General features: G+C 37.5%; 1 protein-coding gene across 9 annotated transcripts in view; it reads left to right on the top strand.

The window, feature by feature from the left end:
• The window catches only part of LOC138739315 (PC3-like endoprotease variant B), an 827,554-nt gene that overhangs the window by 340,489 nt on the left and 469,507 nt on the right, over positions 1–17,558 (top strand). For all 9 annotated transcript variants that reach the window (XM_069891108.1, XM_069891107.1, XM_069891109.1 and 6 more), the window contains exon 5: positions 17,153–17,268. In XM_069891108.1, coding sequence (XP_069747209.1) covers positions 17,153–17,268 — 116 coding nt within the window. The remainder of the gene's footprint in view (positions 1–17,152; positions 17,269–17,558) is intronic.

Below are 17,558 nucleotides of genomic sequence, written 5' to 3' on the forward strand. Positions count from 1 at the left end.
GATGTTTAATTAATTTATTTAGACACTGCAACACATAAGACATACTCATTGATGTTTTATTTAATGGAACAACAAAGTGAACAAAGTAGTTCAAAGTATAGAATAAGATCTTATCTAAATACATTACTTTGTATACTAAAACATCCCAATACAGTTTTATTAGCCATAGAGATAGGCCTATTTTGAAACAATTTCAAGTTTACTTTGGCACAAGCATTCAGTGTGCACATAGTTTTGTCACAAGAATAAAACTTGCACAACACAAGATTTTTGCACACACTGACTGCTAAAAAATAAGAGGGAGCATTGCTTATGGCCTATCTTGTCATTCACCTCTAGGTACTCAATCATCCCATCTTTGACAATCAACTTTGACAACTTCCATACCAGCCATGTTAGGCTAACAGGTCTATAATGTCCTTTCTGCTGCCTCCCGCCCTTTTTAAATAGTGAAATTAACTTTGCAATTTTTTCAGTCCTACGGAATCATGCCAGAATTTGGAAGATCATTACTAATGCCTTTGCAAACTCTATTGCTACTTCCTTCAGAACCCAACAGGTATTCCATCTGGTCCAGGAGATTTATTTACCCTTAGACCTTTCAGCTTCCCAAGCACCTCTCTGGTGATTGTGACTGCATGCACCTCTCTTGCCTGACACCTCGAAAGTCCGGTGTATGGTAATGAGTTCCACATGAAAACTGATGCAAAATACTCTTTTGGTTCCTCTGCCATCTCCTTTTCTCCCTTTATAAATTCCCCAGCATCATTTTCCATCAGTCCTATATCTATACTTGCTTCTTCTTTACTCTTAATATACTGTACTTAAAACACTTTTGGTATCCTTTTTTAATATTATTTACACCTTTTCTTCTGAATGCTTTAAAATATTCCCAGTCCTCTGTCTTTCCAGTAATTTTTGCTTACTGTATGCTCTTTCTTTTACCTTTGACTTCTCACATCAGCCACAGTTGTATTATTTTTCCATTCAATTATTTCTTTTTTGGAATATAGTTGTCCTGCACTTTCCTTATTTCATGCTCCAACCATTACTGCTCTGCTGTCCTCCTTGCTAGTGTGCCTTTTCAATTAACTTTTTCCAGTTCCTCTCTCATACCTCTGTAGTTCACTTTGTTCCATGGGTATATACTGACATCTCTGATTTCAGTTTTTCCCTTTCAAACTGCAAGATAATTCCATCATATTACCATCACTGCCTCATAAGTGTTCCCTAACCTTTATCTCTCTTAACAACTTTGGTTCTTAACACAATACCCAACCCAGAATTTCCATTTTCCTGCTTGGCTTAGCCATCAAGCTGTCCTAAAAAGCCTTAGGCATTTTACAAATTCTCTCGATTGAGATACCATTCCAGCCTAATTTTACCAATCTACTTGCATGTTAAAATCTCCCACGACTACCATAACATTGCCTTTCTCCCATGCCTTTGCTATTTGTTGTTGTAATTTGTTCTGCACATCCCAGCTACTGTTTGGAGGTTGGGATATAACTGCCAACAGTGCATTTTTACCCTTGCCATTTCTTAATTCAACCCAAAACGTTTCTACATCTTTTGATCCTGTGTCACCTCTTTCTAATAATTTTTTTTTCTGTACTAACAGAGCTGCATCATCCCTTCTGCTTGCCTGCCTATCCTTTTGATACACTGTGTATGCTTGGACATTCAGCCATGAATGGTCAGATGGTCACAACATCATACCTGCCAATCTGTAGCTGTACTACAACGTTATCCACTTTATTTCTTATGTTGTGTGCCTTTAAATACAAAACATTAAGTTCTATATTTGTGCCTTTTTGACTCTGTATCCTTGTGCATTGCATCTCATCCCCATGGCTGCAATTGTACTCTATTTGCCTGTCCTTCCACACAAACTCCCGACCTACTGTTTCTACTTCTAAACCAACCACCTCTTCCTCTATCTCTTCCCTTTGGTCCCCTCCCCTCCCAAACCTAAATAGCATGAGCAAGCCTCCTTGCCAGGATATTGGTTCCCCTCCAGTTCATGTGCAATCCTTCCTACTTGTACGGATCACCCCCTCCCCAGAAAAGGATCCAATGATCCGAGAACTTGAAACCCTGCCCCCCTGCACCTTCTCTTCAGCAACTCATTTGTTGTACTATCTTCCTGTTCTGACGTTCCCTAGCTCGTGGCATCGTGAGTAATTCAGGGATTATCACCTTGGAGGTCCTGCCTTTCCACATCTTTCCTAACTCTCTAAGCACGCGTTGCAGTACCTTTGTCCCACTCCTGTCGAAGTCATTGGTACCAATATGTATCATGACATATTGCTGCACCCATTTTTGCCTTAAGAATATTCTGCAATCACTCAGGGACATCCTTGTCCTGAGCACCTGGGAAGCAACACACTATCCTGGATTCACTTTTGCAACAGCAGAATCTCCGATCTGATCCCTTTCCTCTTCTACCTCCTCCACTGCAATCTCATTCCATACACCCACCTCCTCTGTATGAAGAAGATACCCCTTGTGTTTCTTGTATCTTTCCTCCTCATCTTAAATCTATGTCCTCTAATATTAGGTTCACCTACTTGGGGGGGGGGGGGGGGGTGAGGCTTCACTTTAGCGATGCTCCTTGTGATTTTCAAACCTCCCTTAACCTCCTACATTCCAGAGAGAAAAGCCTCACCTACTCCTTATAATTCAAGAGCCCCCTGCACCCACCCTCCCAATTCTGGCAACATTGTTGTAAATCTTTTCTACACCATTTTCAGTTTAATGACCTATTTCCTATAGTGCACCATAGTCTAATGCAATCTCATCAGCCACATGACCTCCCTACTCCTGTACTCAATGGTATGTGGTCTCAAGATGATTTAACATTTCAGAATAATTTATTTTGAGATTTTATAAACCACAATTTCACATTCTGATTTTTCATTCTTCCTGTTGTCTCCTTTGACTGTGTGAAAATTGTAAAATATAAATTAGAATTCAATGCATACTTACAGATTTTGGCTGATTTGTGAATGATCACAATTTAAAGCTTTGAGAAACTTGTAAAATTATATAATCTTTCCAGATTAAATCACTTTAATTTGAAGGAAAATTGAGTTTTATCCCCTGTAATGTAAGGGTGTTTGCATTTTCACTTAAACAGAGGAACCAATGACCTGGTAAATAATACTTCTACCTTCAGAATTCAGCTCCAAAACCTGTACCATTCGAAATGGCATCTAATGTAAAAAAAGGTTTATGAGGGCATTGGCAAGTTTGCATTTAATACCTGAGGAAACTAACTTGGTTGAAGTCCCAGTTTATTTTGGAAATCAGACCACCGGTCATTGCACAGATGAATATCTATTCAGAATCTGGACAGATGCCCCCAACAATGTCCAGTTAATGCAATCACCAACTATTTTTAGACTAGAGGTTGATTTTCTCTTGCTTTTACCACGGTCCTACAGATAAATGAAATTTCCCAGAGTTCTTCAAAGTCACTACTGTCAGCAGGGAACTCTTTATTAGGTGCCGAAAGATTTTGTGCTGAACTTTACACAAGCCAGATGCTCTCAAAATGGCAAAGTTAAGGTGCATCGCATTATGAGGGTTATAGGTGAAGGGCGCAGGGAGCATTGATTGGGCACACACTGAGTTGTGAGCATGTCAACGCTGAGAAGTGATACAGCCCAAAAGGCACCCCCTTCTAAGTGGCCAGCTGGAGTGTGATTATATGTGGCACATTTTACAAACCAATGCCTAGCATCCTGACACCTGACATGCTGGCTTCATTCTGTGGCAGTCCACTCTGCCATCCACATTTGAGCCACCGTGACATATCAAAGGATATCAGCTGGATGATGATGATTTGCTGCCAGCGATGTACTGTTCTTATTGATTCTCTGTGACAGTTCGTCTCATGGAGTACATGCTACCACCTTTATTTGAGAACCAGGTTGTCATTAACTAGTGTGGATGAGCTTTACCGGTAGTTGACCACTCATAATATTCACACCTTTCCCCCCCCCTCCCCCCAAAACACCCACTGAGGTATGCACCCTGTGCCTGTTTAATGCTGACTGTATTGCACAGTCCTATAAATATGCAGACAGCATGTTGTTGGCAAGATGCTTGCATTATAATCATTGGGATCAGATTGATCCTAAATTGTATGACCGCAATGCATGATTAATGTTCTTTGATCCAATTTTGAAATAAACCGTTACAGGAGAATGCAGTAATCCTCCAGAACAGGAAACTGATCTAAGTGCTTCACTTCGGCTCTCCTTACTTGTTCTAGGTGTGTCATGTATCCTTTTTTTAAAGAGGCAACGAGCGATGTATCCAATCTCTCTCATTTATTCAATGGAGGATTCAGTTGTGATTGGCAGTGCAGTCTCAGGTCCATGGGCCTCTCTCATCAGAGGTGGAATAGACCTTTTGGTACTTCACTTTGTTTACCACTTGTATCTCTTGAATTCATGGACAATATTTCAGAAAAGGCCTGTCATCCTCACTCCAGAATGTTGCTAGGTTGTAGATGTAATTCTAAGAAAGAAAAGTATGAACAATTACCAAGAAAGGAAATAACATTTTCATTTACTGGTCTTGGGCTGTTAATATTTACAAGGCTATTTTGCATAAAATGAACCAATGCTTGATTTAATTTATTCAAGCACAACAAATAAACGTGGATTGTACAAAGCACATTATATAAGTGATTTGAGGAAACCTATTACTGTCAAAACTGTTATTGAGGAGTTTATGAATGTCATGTTATTTCAATTTGATAATTCACTGAGGAAAAAAAACAAATTGTAACAATTTATTAAACCATAACATTTTAAAGTAATGTTACCCATGAATTTCCCATAATTATTTTTTTTTAATCAAATCATAGTGCAAAGCTGATGCCACAAGTAACATTGCAGAAAGCATAATGATGTAAGCAAACCCATGTGGGATATATACATGTGGGATATATACATGTGGGATATATACATGTGGGATATATACATGTGGGATATATACATGTGGGATATATATATGTGGGATATATACATGTGGGATATATACATGTGGGATATATACATGTGGGATATCTTCTTCTCTTTTCTTTGGCTTGGCTTCGCGGACGAAGATTTATGGAGGGGGTAAAAAGTCCACGTCAGCTGCAGGCTCGTTTGTGGCTGACAAGTCCAGTGCGGGACAGGCAGACACGATTGCAGCGGTTGCAAGGGAAAATTGGTTGGTTGGGGTTGGGTGTTGGGTTTTTCCTCCTTTGCCTTTTGTCAGTGAGGTGGGCTCTGCGGTCTTCTTCAAAGGAGGTTGCTGCCCGCCAAACTGTGAGGCGCCAAGATGCACGGTTTGAGGCGTTATCAGCCCACTGGCGGTGGTCAATGTGGCAGGCACCAAGAGATTTCTTTAGGCAGTCCTTGTACCTTTTCTTTGGTGCACCTCTGTCACGGTGGCCAGTGGAGAGCTCGCCATATAACACGATCTTGGGAAGGCGATGGTCCTCCATTCTGGAGATGTGACCCATCCAGCGCAGCTGGATCTTCAGCAGCGTGGACTCGATGCTGTCGACCTCTGCCATCTCGAGTACTTCGACGTTAGGGGTGTAAGCGCTCCAATGGATGTTGAGGATGGAGCAGAGACAACGCTGGTGGAAGTGTTCTAGGAGCCGTAGGTGGTGCCGGTAGAGGACCCATGATTCGGAGCCGAACAGGAGTGTGGGTATGACAACGGCTCTGTATACGCTTATCTTTGTGAGGTTTTTCAGTTGGTTGTTTTTCCAGACTCTTTTGTGTAGTCTTCCAAAGGCGCTATTTGCCTTGGCGAGTCTGTTGTCTATCTCATTGTCGATCCTTGCATCTGATGAAATGGTGCAGCCGAGATAGGTAAACTGGTTGACCGTTTTGAGTTTTGTGTGTCCGATGGAGATGTGGGGGGGCTGGTAGTCATGGTGGGGAGCTGGCTGATGGAGGACCTCAGTTTTCTTCAGGCTGACTTCCAGGCCAAACATTTTGGCAGTTTCCGCAAAGCAGGACGTCAAGCGCTGAAGAGCTGGCTCTGAATGGGCAACTAAAGCGGCATCATCTGCAAAGAGTAGTTCACGGACAAGTTTCTCTTGTGTCTTGGTGTGAGCTTGCAGGCGCCTCAGATTGAAGAGACTGCATCCGTGCGGTACCGGATGTAAACAGCGTCTTCATTGTTGGGGTCTTTCATGGCTTGGTTCAGCATCATGCTGAAGAAGATTGAAAAGAGGGTTGGTGCGAGAACACAGCCTTGCTTCACGCCATTGTTAATGGAGAAGGGTTCAGAGAGCTCATTGCTGTATCTGACCCGACCTTGTTGGTTTTCGTGTGGGATATATACATGTGGGATATATACATGTGGGATATATACATGTGGGATATATACATGTGGGATATATACATGTGGGATATATACATGTGGGATATATACATGTGGGATATATACATGTGGGATATATACATGTGGGATATATACATGTGGGATATATACATGTGGGATATTTTCATGTGGGATATTTTCATGTGGGATATATACATGTGGGATATATACATGTGGGATATATACATGTGGGATATATACAAATGTATATATTTTTTTTTATTTTTCACACTATGAACCATATTAACCAAAATACACACAAACATTTCCATCTTGAATACATAGTGTAATTTTCTCCCCTTTTCCCCCCTCCCTTCCCTCCCTCCTTCCCACACCCCTCCCCACCCACTAAATGTTCAACATATACAATACAATAAACCCATTAAACAATGTCATCACACAATGAAAATAAACAAGAAAATTGTATCATCTACATTTACACACTGGGTCAGTTCATTTTGTCTTCTTCTCATTCTATCATTTTAGGGGGTGGAGGTCCGTGGTAGGCCCTCTCTTGTTGTGTTCCATGTACGGTTCCCATATTTGTTCGAATACTATGACTTTATTTTTTTAATTATATGTTATTTTTTTCCCAATGGAATACATTTATTCTTTTCTATGTACCATTGCTGTATTCTCAGGCTCTCTTCTGATTTCCAGGTTGACATTATACATTTTTTTGCTACAGCTAAGACTATCATAATGAATCTTTTATCCAACTTGAGTCCTAATTCTTTACTTCTTATATTACTTAGAAGAAAGATCTCTGGATTTTTTGGTATGTTGCTTTTTGTGATTTTATTTAATACCTGATTTAGATCTTCCCAAAACCTTTCCACTTTCTCACATGCCCAAATTGCATGTACTGTTGTTCCCATTTCCTTCTTACAGCAAAAACATCTATCTGATACTGTTGGGTCCCATTTATTTAACCTTTGGGCCATGATATATAGCCTGTGTAACCAATTATATTGTATCATGCGTAACCTCGTGTTTATTGTATTTCTCATAGTTCCGGAGCATAGCTTTTCCCATTTTTCATTTTTTATCTTTATGTTTAGATCTTGTTCCCACTTTTGTTTGGGTTTATAGCTTATTTCATCATTCTCTTTCTCTTGCAGCTTGATGTACATGTTTGTCATAAATATTTTAATTATCATTGTATCTGTAATCACATATTCAAAGTTGCTTCCTTCTGGTAACCTCAGCCTGCTTCCCAATTTGTCATTCAAGTAGGTTTTCAGTTGGTGGTATTCAAATATTGTACCGTGAGTTATACCATATTTGTACTACATTTATTCAAAAGATAATAAATTAATTCCCAAAAAACAATTTTCAATTCTTTTGATCCCTTTTCTTTCCCATTCTCTAAAGGAAAGGTTATCTATTGTGAAAGGGATTAGTTGATTTTGCGTCAATAATAATTTTGGTAGTTGGTAATTTGTATTTTTCCTTTCTACGTGAATCTTCTTCTAAATGTTGAGCAGATGGTGGAGTACTGGTGAACTTCTATGTTGCACCAGTTTTTCATTCCACTTATAAATTATATGTTCTGGTACCTTCTCCCCTATTTTATCTAGCTTTAACCTGGTTCAATCTGGTTTTTCCCTTGTTTGTTAAAAATCTGATAGATATCTTAATTGTGCTGTTCTGTAATAATTCTTAAAGTTTGGTAGCTGTAAGCCCCCTTGTTTGTACCATTCTGTTAATTTATCTAGTGCTATCCTCAGTTTCCCCCCTTTCCATAAGAATTTTCTTATTATTTTCTTTAGCTCATTGAAGAATTTCTCTGTTAAGGGAATTGGTAACAATTGAAATAGGTATTGTATCCTTGGGAAGATATTAATTTTAATGCAATTTACCCTTCGTATTTACCCTTAGTGCTAAATCTTTCCAATGTTCTAAGTCATCTTGTAATTTCTTCATTAATGGCTGATAATTTAATTTGAATAGATGGCTTAGATTTTTATCTAGTCTAATACCTAGGCATCGGATTGCTTGTGTTTGCCATTTAAATGGTGATTCTTTCTTAAACTTTGTGAAATCCGCATTATTCATTGGCATCACTTCACTTTTATTTGCGTTGATCTTGTACCTCGATATTTCTCTATATTCCTTCAATTTCTTATGTAACTTTTTATTGATAATTCTGGTTCTGTTAAGTATACTAATATGTCATCTGCAAATAGACTGATTTTATATTCTTTCTCTTATTTTTATCCCTTTTATTTTATTTTCTGTTGTTATCAGTTCTGCCAAGGATTCTATAGCTAAAGCAAACAGTGAGGGAGATAGTAAACATCCCTGCCTAGCTGACCTGCTTAATTTAAATTTTTCCGATATATATCCATTTACTGTCACCTTCCCCACTGGTCCCTTATATAATGCTTTAATCTAATTAATATATTTCTCTAGTAGGTTGAATCTCTGTAGTACTTTGAATAAATAATTCCATTCAACCCTGTCAAAGGCTTTCTCTGCATCTAAAGTAACTGCCACTGTTGAGGTCTTATTTCCTTGTACTGCAGAGATTACTCTGCAATAACTTACAGGTATTGTCTGTTGTTCATCTTTTCTCAATAAATCCATTTTGATACAGTTTTACTATTTTTGGTACACAGTCAGCCAATCTGTTTGCTAATCGTTTTGCTATTATTTTATAATCTGAGTTAAGTAGAGTTATTGGTCTATATGATGCTGGTGTTAGTGGATCTTTCCCCATCTTTGGTATTACTGTAATTATTGCTGTTTTACATGAATCTGGCATGTTTTGTGTTTCTTCAATCTGGTTCATTACTTCCAGGAGAGGAGGAATTAATAAATCTTTAAATGTTTTATAGAATTCTATTCGGAGTCCGTCCTCTCCAGGCGTTTTATTGTTCGGTAGCTTTTTTCGGTAGTTCAGTTTTAGCTAGAAACTCATCTATTTTGTCTTCTTTCCCTTTGTTCTCAGTTCAGTATAATTACTCGTAGAATTCCTTGAAGTTTTCATTGATCTCTGTTGGGTTATATACAATTTGTTTGTCCTTTTTCCTTGATGCCAATACCATTCTTTTAGCTTGTTCTGTTTTAAGCTGCCAAGCTAGTATTTTGTAGGTTTTTTTCTCCTAGCTCATAATATTTCTGCTTTGTCTTCATTATGTTCTTCTCCACCTTATACATTTGTAGTATTTCGTATATTATCTTTTTGTCTGCCAATTCTCTTCTTTTTGATGTATCTTCCCTTGTTGCTAGTTCTTTTTCTGTACTTACTATTTTCCTTTCCAGCTGTTCTATTTCCCGATTCTAGTCCTTCTTCATCTTAGTTACATAACTTATTATCTGCCATCTGATGAATGCTTTCATTGCATCCCATAATATAAATTTATCTTTCACTGATTCCGTATTTATTTCAAAGTACATTTTAATTTGGCGCACAATAAATTCTCTAAAATCCTGTTTTTTAAGTAGCATGGAGTTTAATCTCCATCTATACGTTCTTGGTGGGATGTCCTCCAGCTCTATTGCTAATAACAGGGGTGAGTAATCAGATAACATTCTAGCTTTATATTCCGTTTTCCTAACTCTCCCTTGGATATGGGCTAACAACAGGAACAGGTCAATCCTTGACTATGTTTTATGTCTACTTGAATAATATGAATATTCCTACTCCTTTGGGTGTTGTCTCCTCCATGTATCCAAAAGTTGCATTTCCTGCATTGATTTAACCATAAATTTGGCTACTTTGTTCTTTCTGCTAGTCTTTTGTCCAGTTTTATCCATCTTTGAATCCAAGTTCAGGTTAAAGTCCCCTTCTATCAATATATTCTCCTGTGTATCTACAATCTTCAAAAAAAATCTTGCATAAACTTTTGATCCTCTTCATTAGGTGCATATAAATTGACCAAATTCCAGAGTTCTGAATATATCTGACATTTTAACATTACATATCTCCCTGCTGGATCTATTATTTCCTCCTCTATTTTGATTGGTACAATTTTATTGATTAATATAGCTACACCTCTAGCTTTTGAATTATATGATGCTGCCGTTATGTGCCCTACTCAGTCTCTCCTTAATTTCTTGTGTTCCACTTCAGTTAGATGCGTTTCCTGCACGAATGCTATATCTATTTTTTAATTTTTCAGTAAATTTAATAGCCTCTTCCCTTTGATTTAGTTATGTATCCGTTAATATTTATAGTCATATAGTTCAACATGGCCATTTCATACTTTGCTTACATCTCATTTCCGCTTCCTCACCACCACCTTTCCCCTTTTCCCCATTTCCATTTCTCAGTTTTCTTTTTTTGAACACACTGTATGACAACACTTCTAAAACACAAAATATTTCAACCATTCCCACATCTAAAATTCCCTTAACCCCAAGTGTCCCCCTGCTCTCTCTGAGTCACCCCTTGTCCCTTGCTGGGCAACCACAACTCCCCTCTCCATTCGGATTGCAAAGCTGTTCGCAAGTGTCAACTGATTTCACAGTGACTGTTATTCTCTCCCACCCAACCCCCTCCAGAAAAGACTTTTATCTTCACATTACATCAAAGATTCCCCTCTTCTTCTCTTTTTCTTTTTCTTATTTATTTATTTATTATTAATTTTTTCCCCCTTCTCCCTTACTTCCCTTTTCTTCCCTCCTTTAGTTCTTACTTATACATTATTTTTACTTCTTTATATGTAGTTTGTCATCATTCTTTGTTCTTGTTACATCTCTCTTTTTGTCTTCCAGGCATTCTGCAAATTCTCGTGCTTTCTCCGGATCCGAGAATAGTCTCTTTTGCTTCCCCAGGATAACTATTTTAAGCACGGCTAGATATCTTAACATAAATTTATAGCCTTTCTTCCATAGGATTGATTTTGCTACGTTAAACTCCTTCCTCTTCTTCAGGAGCTCAAAACTTATGTCTGGGTAGAAAAAATGTTTTTGACCTTTGTTTTCCAGTGGTTTTTTGGGTTCTCTCATTTTATTCATTGCCTTCTCCAAAATATTTTCTCTTGTCATGTATCTCAGAAATTTTACTAAAACGGATCTTGGTTTATGTTGTGATTGTGGTTTTGGGGCTAATGTTCTGCATGCCCTTTCTATTTCCATTCTTTCCTGCATTTCTGGCATTCCCAGGACTTTTGGGATCCATTCTTTTATAAATTCTTTTATATCTTTGCCTTCTACATCTTCCTTAAGGCCCACTATCTTCATATTGTTTCGCCTAATATAGTTTTCCATTATATCCATCTTCTGAGCTAACAACTCCTGTGTTTCTTTAACTTTTTGGTCACTTACTTCCAATTTTCTTTTTAAGTTATTCACTTCCATTTCTACCGCCATTACACGTTCTTCCACATTTTCTAATCTTTTCCCTACATCTGTTATGACCAGCTCTATTCTACTCACTTTTTCTTCTGATCTTTTCATTTCACTAAATTCTAGTGTCAGCCATTCTTTTAATGCTTTCATTTGTTCTTGATTTTTTTTTTAATCTATGCACTGTCCATTCATTTTACCTCCTATTCCTCTGTGCAGAGCTTGGTCTTCTTCTTCTTCTTCTTCTTCTTCTTATTCTTCTGTGTCTGCTCTTGGATGTGTCTTCTATTTCTCTTCCTTGTATCCGTGTCTCTTCTGACTTTCTTTTTGAGCTGCTTGTCTCAGTTTGTTGGGTATTTTTTTTTCCATGGTGTCTTGATGTTGGTCCTCTTCTTCTGGATTGGTTATCTGTTGTGTCTCTAGTTTCCTTTTTTCTTTCTCACCCCTCCGGTTCCCATTGTATTCTTTATATTCCAGCTGGGAGCCCTGCTGTCAGGTCTCTCTCACAGCTGAAACTCCACAGCTGGTCCCCCCTTCCATCAGTCTTGTCCTTGTCGTGCGCATCGCGCACCCCTGTTTGGCTCCGTGAGCCATTTTTGCAGTCCCGCGGTCAGTGGGCTGCGACCTGCGGGGTCTACACCAACCTCGAGGAGTGGGTTCCTTTTTCCATGGCGGATCCCTGCTTTTCGTGCAGTTAAGGCCTTCACCTTTTTCTTCCGAGTCTTTCTGTCTCTTTTCTTCCCGTTGTTTTTGGCTTTTCTTTCTTAGGTGCCATTTTCTCTACACCTTTATTTTTTATTTGTTGTGATTTGTGTGTTTGGGGCTTAGCTTTTTCTTCACTTTTTTTCCTTCTTTTCTGGAGAGGGCTGGTATTCTCCTACCGGCTACTACTCCATCACGTGACTCCTCCGATTTATACAAATGTGAATCAAATATTTAGGTTTGCGAACATTTAAATGATGATGCATAATTTATTGGAAAATTACGTGCTATCTAGTCACAAACAACTGGCTAAGAAATTAATTCAAGAAATTCAGTTTCCTTGTCCAAAAAGGGCAAAACAAATGAACATTTACTCAGAAATCATAACCTGGATCTGTAAAAATAACAGCCCGGTTATATTTTCGAGAAATTCCTTCAATAGAAATTCTGGCAAACCTGCTCAATTATTATAGTATTTTCTTTCAAATCTGCAACGTACAAATAAATGTGCATATATCCTATATTAAACTAATCGTTCCAACTATCAGTGTACATTCACTGTGCCTTGGAAATATGACTCAATATGCAGTTGCAAAATGCAAATCTGCATCAAGAATAAACAGTTTAAAAGACAAAAATACTATTCTGCACTTACACTGAACAAACATCACTTGCATGAATAAATAAACCTTAAAGCATTTTACTTTATTTTCACTTACATTCTTGAAAACATTTAACTGTGGCTGCATTTCCAGGTTCCTGCCCGAAAGATGAACATTAACATTATAGATAATTAACCCCCTCCCCCAAATTTTCAGATAAAGCCTCTGACCAGGTGACTCTTGCTAAGAAGGGATTAGGAGACACTTTAAGTGTGTCATCCCAATGTCAAGCAGCAGCCCCCAGCTCTTCATCCTGGGCGACACCATTGCTGTTTCACATAACTTCAAACAGCTGCTTTAAGCAAAAAATGTCCAAAGCACTCAGCTGGCTGAATATTTGCTCCCATCTTTACCAAAATACTTACATATTTCTTATCTATTTTATTCTTACAGTTTATTTTTGCACTACCAGTAAGTGGTAATTCTGCCACGCCCGCAGGAAAAAAAATCTTAGTGTGATATGTGATGTCTTGTATGTGCTCTGACAATAAATCTGAAATCTGTTTTTCCTTGACATATTTGCTAATTGCTTGCTGGTTGCTTCAATTCTGGTATTACTGCATATAATTTTTTTAAAAATGCTATTTTTAAAAAATGCTATTTTACAATAGGTTTAGCAGTGATTAAAAATTTTGTATTTCTCCATCAAAATGCATGTTTAATATATTTTCTCTCTTTAACCATAATTCATATGGGTTTTTCTTGTACATACCATCTGAGACTACCCTAAACTACAAAAAGCCTTGATTTGAGTTTTGGGCATAGGAGAGTACACGATGATCTCTTTATATTGCTGATTCCTAATACTTTCTGTTTGTGTTGCCATTTCCTGGGGGAAAAGTGATATTTTATTTGGCTCGTTAATAATTTGTGTGCAAATGGCAACTTTTTTTTAATTGCAATGGAACTCTGAAAAGAGTTGCTGTATTCTGTGTTCTCCATTTGAAATACTGGATGTCAAAACCACATTAGTTATTTACAATTGTGCAGCAGAAAGAATAAATGTTATACATGAATGATGGACAGACATCAACAATATGCCCTCTTCCTTCCCATACTTAACATCTTTGGTTATTATCTTATAATATTCTATATTTTAATAAACATCCTCTGCCAAAAAAACAGGTTTTGAGTTACAACATGCAAACAGCTTCTTCATGAATAGAAACCCTTTATTCATTTACTTATTTTTATCTTGACTCAAGCTCTTTGATCAAGAATTGATAAAAAAAGAGATTTCATATATTTTACTTTGATTTCAAATTCTGCATGTTCTGGCCAATCTTTTCCCGATTCTCAATTTGCTGACTGTTAATGGCATTTGTGCTCAACTTTGATCACATACATTTCATCTCTAAGATTATTGCTTCTCTTTCTAATGTAATCCACATCACAAAATTATTGAAATTTTATTGATGCTTCACTAACCACTTCTATTCCCATATACTTCCACTGGCTGGGAACTATCGAAAGAATGGTTGTGTTCTACCATGTCTTTTATTTATTAAGCATATTAAAAATCTGTACAAAAGCTGTCTCATTTGCTTACCAAAATGCCACCAATGCAAAAACCTGAAATAAAACCAAAAATCTGAAATTAAATCAGCAAATGTTTGAACTTCTCGGTATGTCAGGTGGCTTTTGAAGAGAGAGAAAGAGAGTGAACATTTCAACCTCTATAAGACTGCCTTATGGTGTTGAATACACAACCAAGTCCAGAGGGTACAATGCCCATGCCTGAAAGATGAGCAACTGTTCCTTAAGTTTATGGCAATCCTCAGCAAAACAACCTTGGAGGCATAGAACAAAGTGTGTGGTCTTCTTTGCTCGTGAAATTCTGAACTTGATATTTGTCCTCGTTCCTTATTTTGTCTTTTGTTTTTCTTTCATTAACCTCTCCTCTCTTTCCAAGCATTGTTTCACATCTCATAATTGTGATTTAATTCTGTTAAGTTCAAGCTGTCTTGGAAGCATTATTAACTCAGCAGCCACTTACCCTACCTAGTTTACAGAGAAGGTAGAAAATTTTGATATTTGTTCTACTTTTTGTGTTGAATTACCAGAAGTGAACTGGACATTGTAAATGGTGTCATCATGAAAAACAAAACAGTGCTGTAAGACCAGTGTGTAGACAGGAAAATAACATTACCAAAGGACTTCAAATGTTTCATCCAATGGGCAAAGATGTAGCATATGTTTTCCAGTGCAGAGAAAAATGAAGTTATCGGTTTTGGAGAAATAAGAAAGGCTTCTAGTATTTCTAATGCTGATAAATTAAACAGTAAATGCAAAAAGAAGGGAGTTCATTGAAGGTTCACCACTCTGATTCATGAAATAGAGGGGCTGTCTGATGTGAAAAGAAAAGCTCAGTCAGGTTTGGATTCATTCAACTTTTGAAGAATGAGAGGGGATCTAATTGAAACTTACAAAAATTTGGCAGGAATATTAGCTGTATTCCTCAGCTAGAGTGGTGAACAGAAAAGGTCTAGAATGAGGGTAATAGTCTTAGGTTACAGGGAAAGTGATTTAAAAGGAAGAGAAATATTATTACTCAAAGTTGGTAAAACTGCAGAATTTGCTTCCAAAGGGCCAAATCCAAACAGATTAATGAAGTAAAACAATAGATTTATGAATTCATCAGTGAGCAAGTGGAAGAAGGAAAAATGAGGCAAGAAGATAGGTGATCTGTCATGATCTTATTGAATGGTAATTTTCGATGTTCATATGTTATGTGGATGTCATATACATAGATCTTTAAAATGTGGTGGTCAGATAAAACAATAAACAAAGAGCTAAATAGAACGTTAGCTTTTAAATTGGAAAATGATGATATCTTTATCTATATGAAGCCTGTGTCTGGTATCTCGTACACTTATTGATTACTCCTCGAGAGAATAAATCCCATTGGAGATTTATCATTTGGATACTAGAAATTTATGGGATTAAATAATGAAGAGAGCTGATGTATACTTGGTTTGAATATTAAAAGTAATGCTTGGGGGTGCAAGAGAACACAGATGAAGGAATTTGGAGCAATATACAATCTGCTGGAAGAACTCAGCAGGCCAAGCTGTATCAGTGAGAAGCAAAGAATGGTCAGCACCATGTGTCAGACCCTTCATCAAGGCGAAGGAATTATTCAGTTGTACTAGAGATTTTGGAAGGAAGTGATATAATAGAAAGAGACAAACTCTTTTCTATTAAATGAAAGTAGAGGTTGCTGTCGAAAAAAAACCTTAGAAGTCAATCCAGTTCATTTCACAATTAGGAAACATTTCCTTGTACAAAGCTTAGGACAAATGGGGAATTTTCTTCCACATAAAAACACTGTGAATGCTGGCTCAATCTAGTGTTAAATCTAATAATTCTGCTTGTTACTATATGAAAGGATTTGAAATAGTTAAATATACTCTGGATCCAGTTAGATGTCCACCTCACTGAATGGTGGAGGAAGCTCCGGGGCTGAGTCAACTGTTCCTATGTGAGACGAGTAAAAAGGAAAGTTAATGTTCCTTTTCTACTTTGGAGCATTGCAGAAAATATGTGAATGTTGATCAGGACAATAGTTGCCAGGGCTCTGATGTTCCACACCCCCCCTCACCGCCCCCCCCCCCATAATTAAATTACTTGGCAATGCTAGCTAAGGTGAAGAAGGCCAATGCTTGCCAGTGGAAGTGTAGGATTGTGTGAGCCTGCTTCTAGGAACAAATGGGGGGAAAAGAGTAGATTAAAAAAAATAAAAGCACCAATCTTTTTCTGTGATAAGTCAAATTCCAGTTTGATCTGCTTTCTTCTAAGTGCTCAGCAATTCAAATCAAAATGACTTTGAGATGAAGGTTATTCAAATGGAAGTGCTTAGGCAGAATCATGCTTCAGAATCAGAGTACAATGTGCGCAAAGCTGATCAGCCTGTGCAACCAGAGGTGAATTTCCTCCTATATTTTGCCTCTTCAGAAGCATAAATTTTGTGTGCAGTGAAATTTATATTGAATTTTCATAACAATATATTTGCACAATTTCATTCAATTTAATTTGGAAACTTTTTTTGGTTATATTTGAACTGCAAAATAAAAGAAGGGATTGTTATTTGTCTCTAGAGCAAGAGAAGAAGGATATACTCTCCTCAGCAATCTTCAAAGTATTGGACTCGGAAAGTGAGAAAGGAAATGTACTGCAATTCAATGACCCTTTGTGGCCTGCACAGTGGGAGTTGGTAAGCATTTGGTCACCAGTTTATTCATTTGATTTTTGTTAAACCCTTGAAGCATAAGCAACTTGTGAATTCCAAACCTTTATGCTTGTCCAGACAACATGGCTATTCTATTTGCAGTATGTAGATCTATGAACACATCGACTCAACTACATGTTTAAAACCATGACTGATCAAATAATTCAAAGTATTATCTAACTAATTAATTTGCTCAACTTTTGTATAACCAACATCTTCTGGATGCCTCTATCCTTTGTTTGCAGGTGAAAGCAATTGTCTTTCCCCACTGATTA

The sequence above is a fragment of the Narcine bancroftii genome, chromosome 7 (genome assembly GCF_036971445.1).
Source record: "Narcine bancroftii isolate sNarBan1 chromosome 7, sNarBan1.hap1, whole genome shotgun sequence".
Taxonomy (NCBI): Eukaryota; Metazoa; Chordata; class Chondrichthyes; order Torpediniformes; family Narcinidae; genus Narcine; species Narcine bancroftii.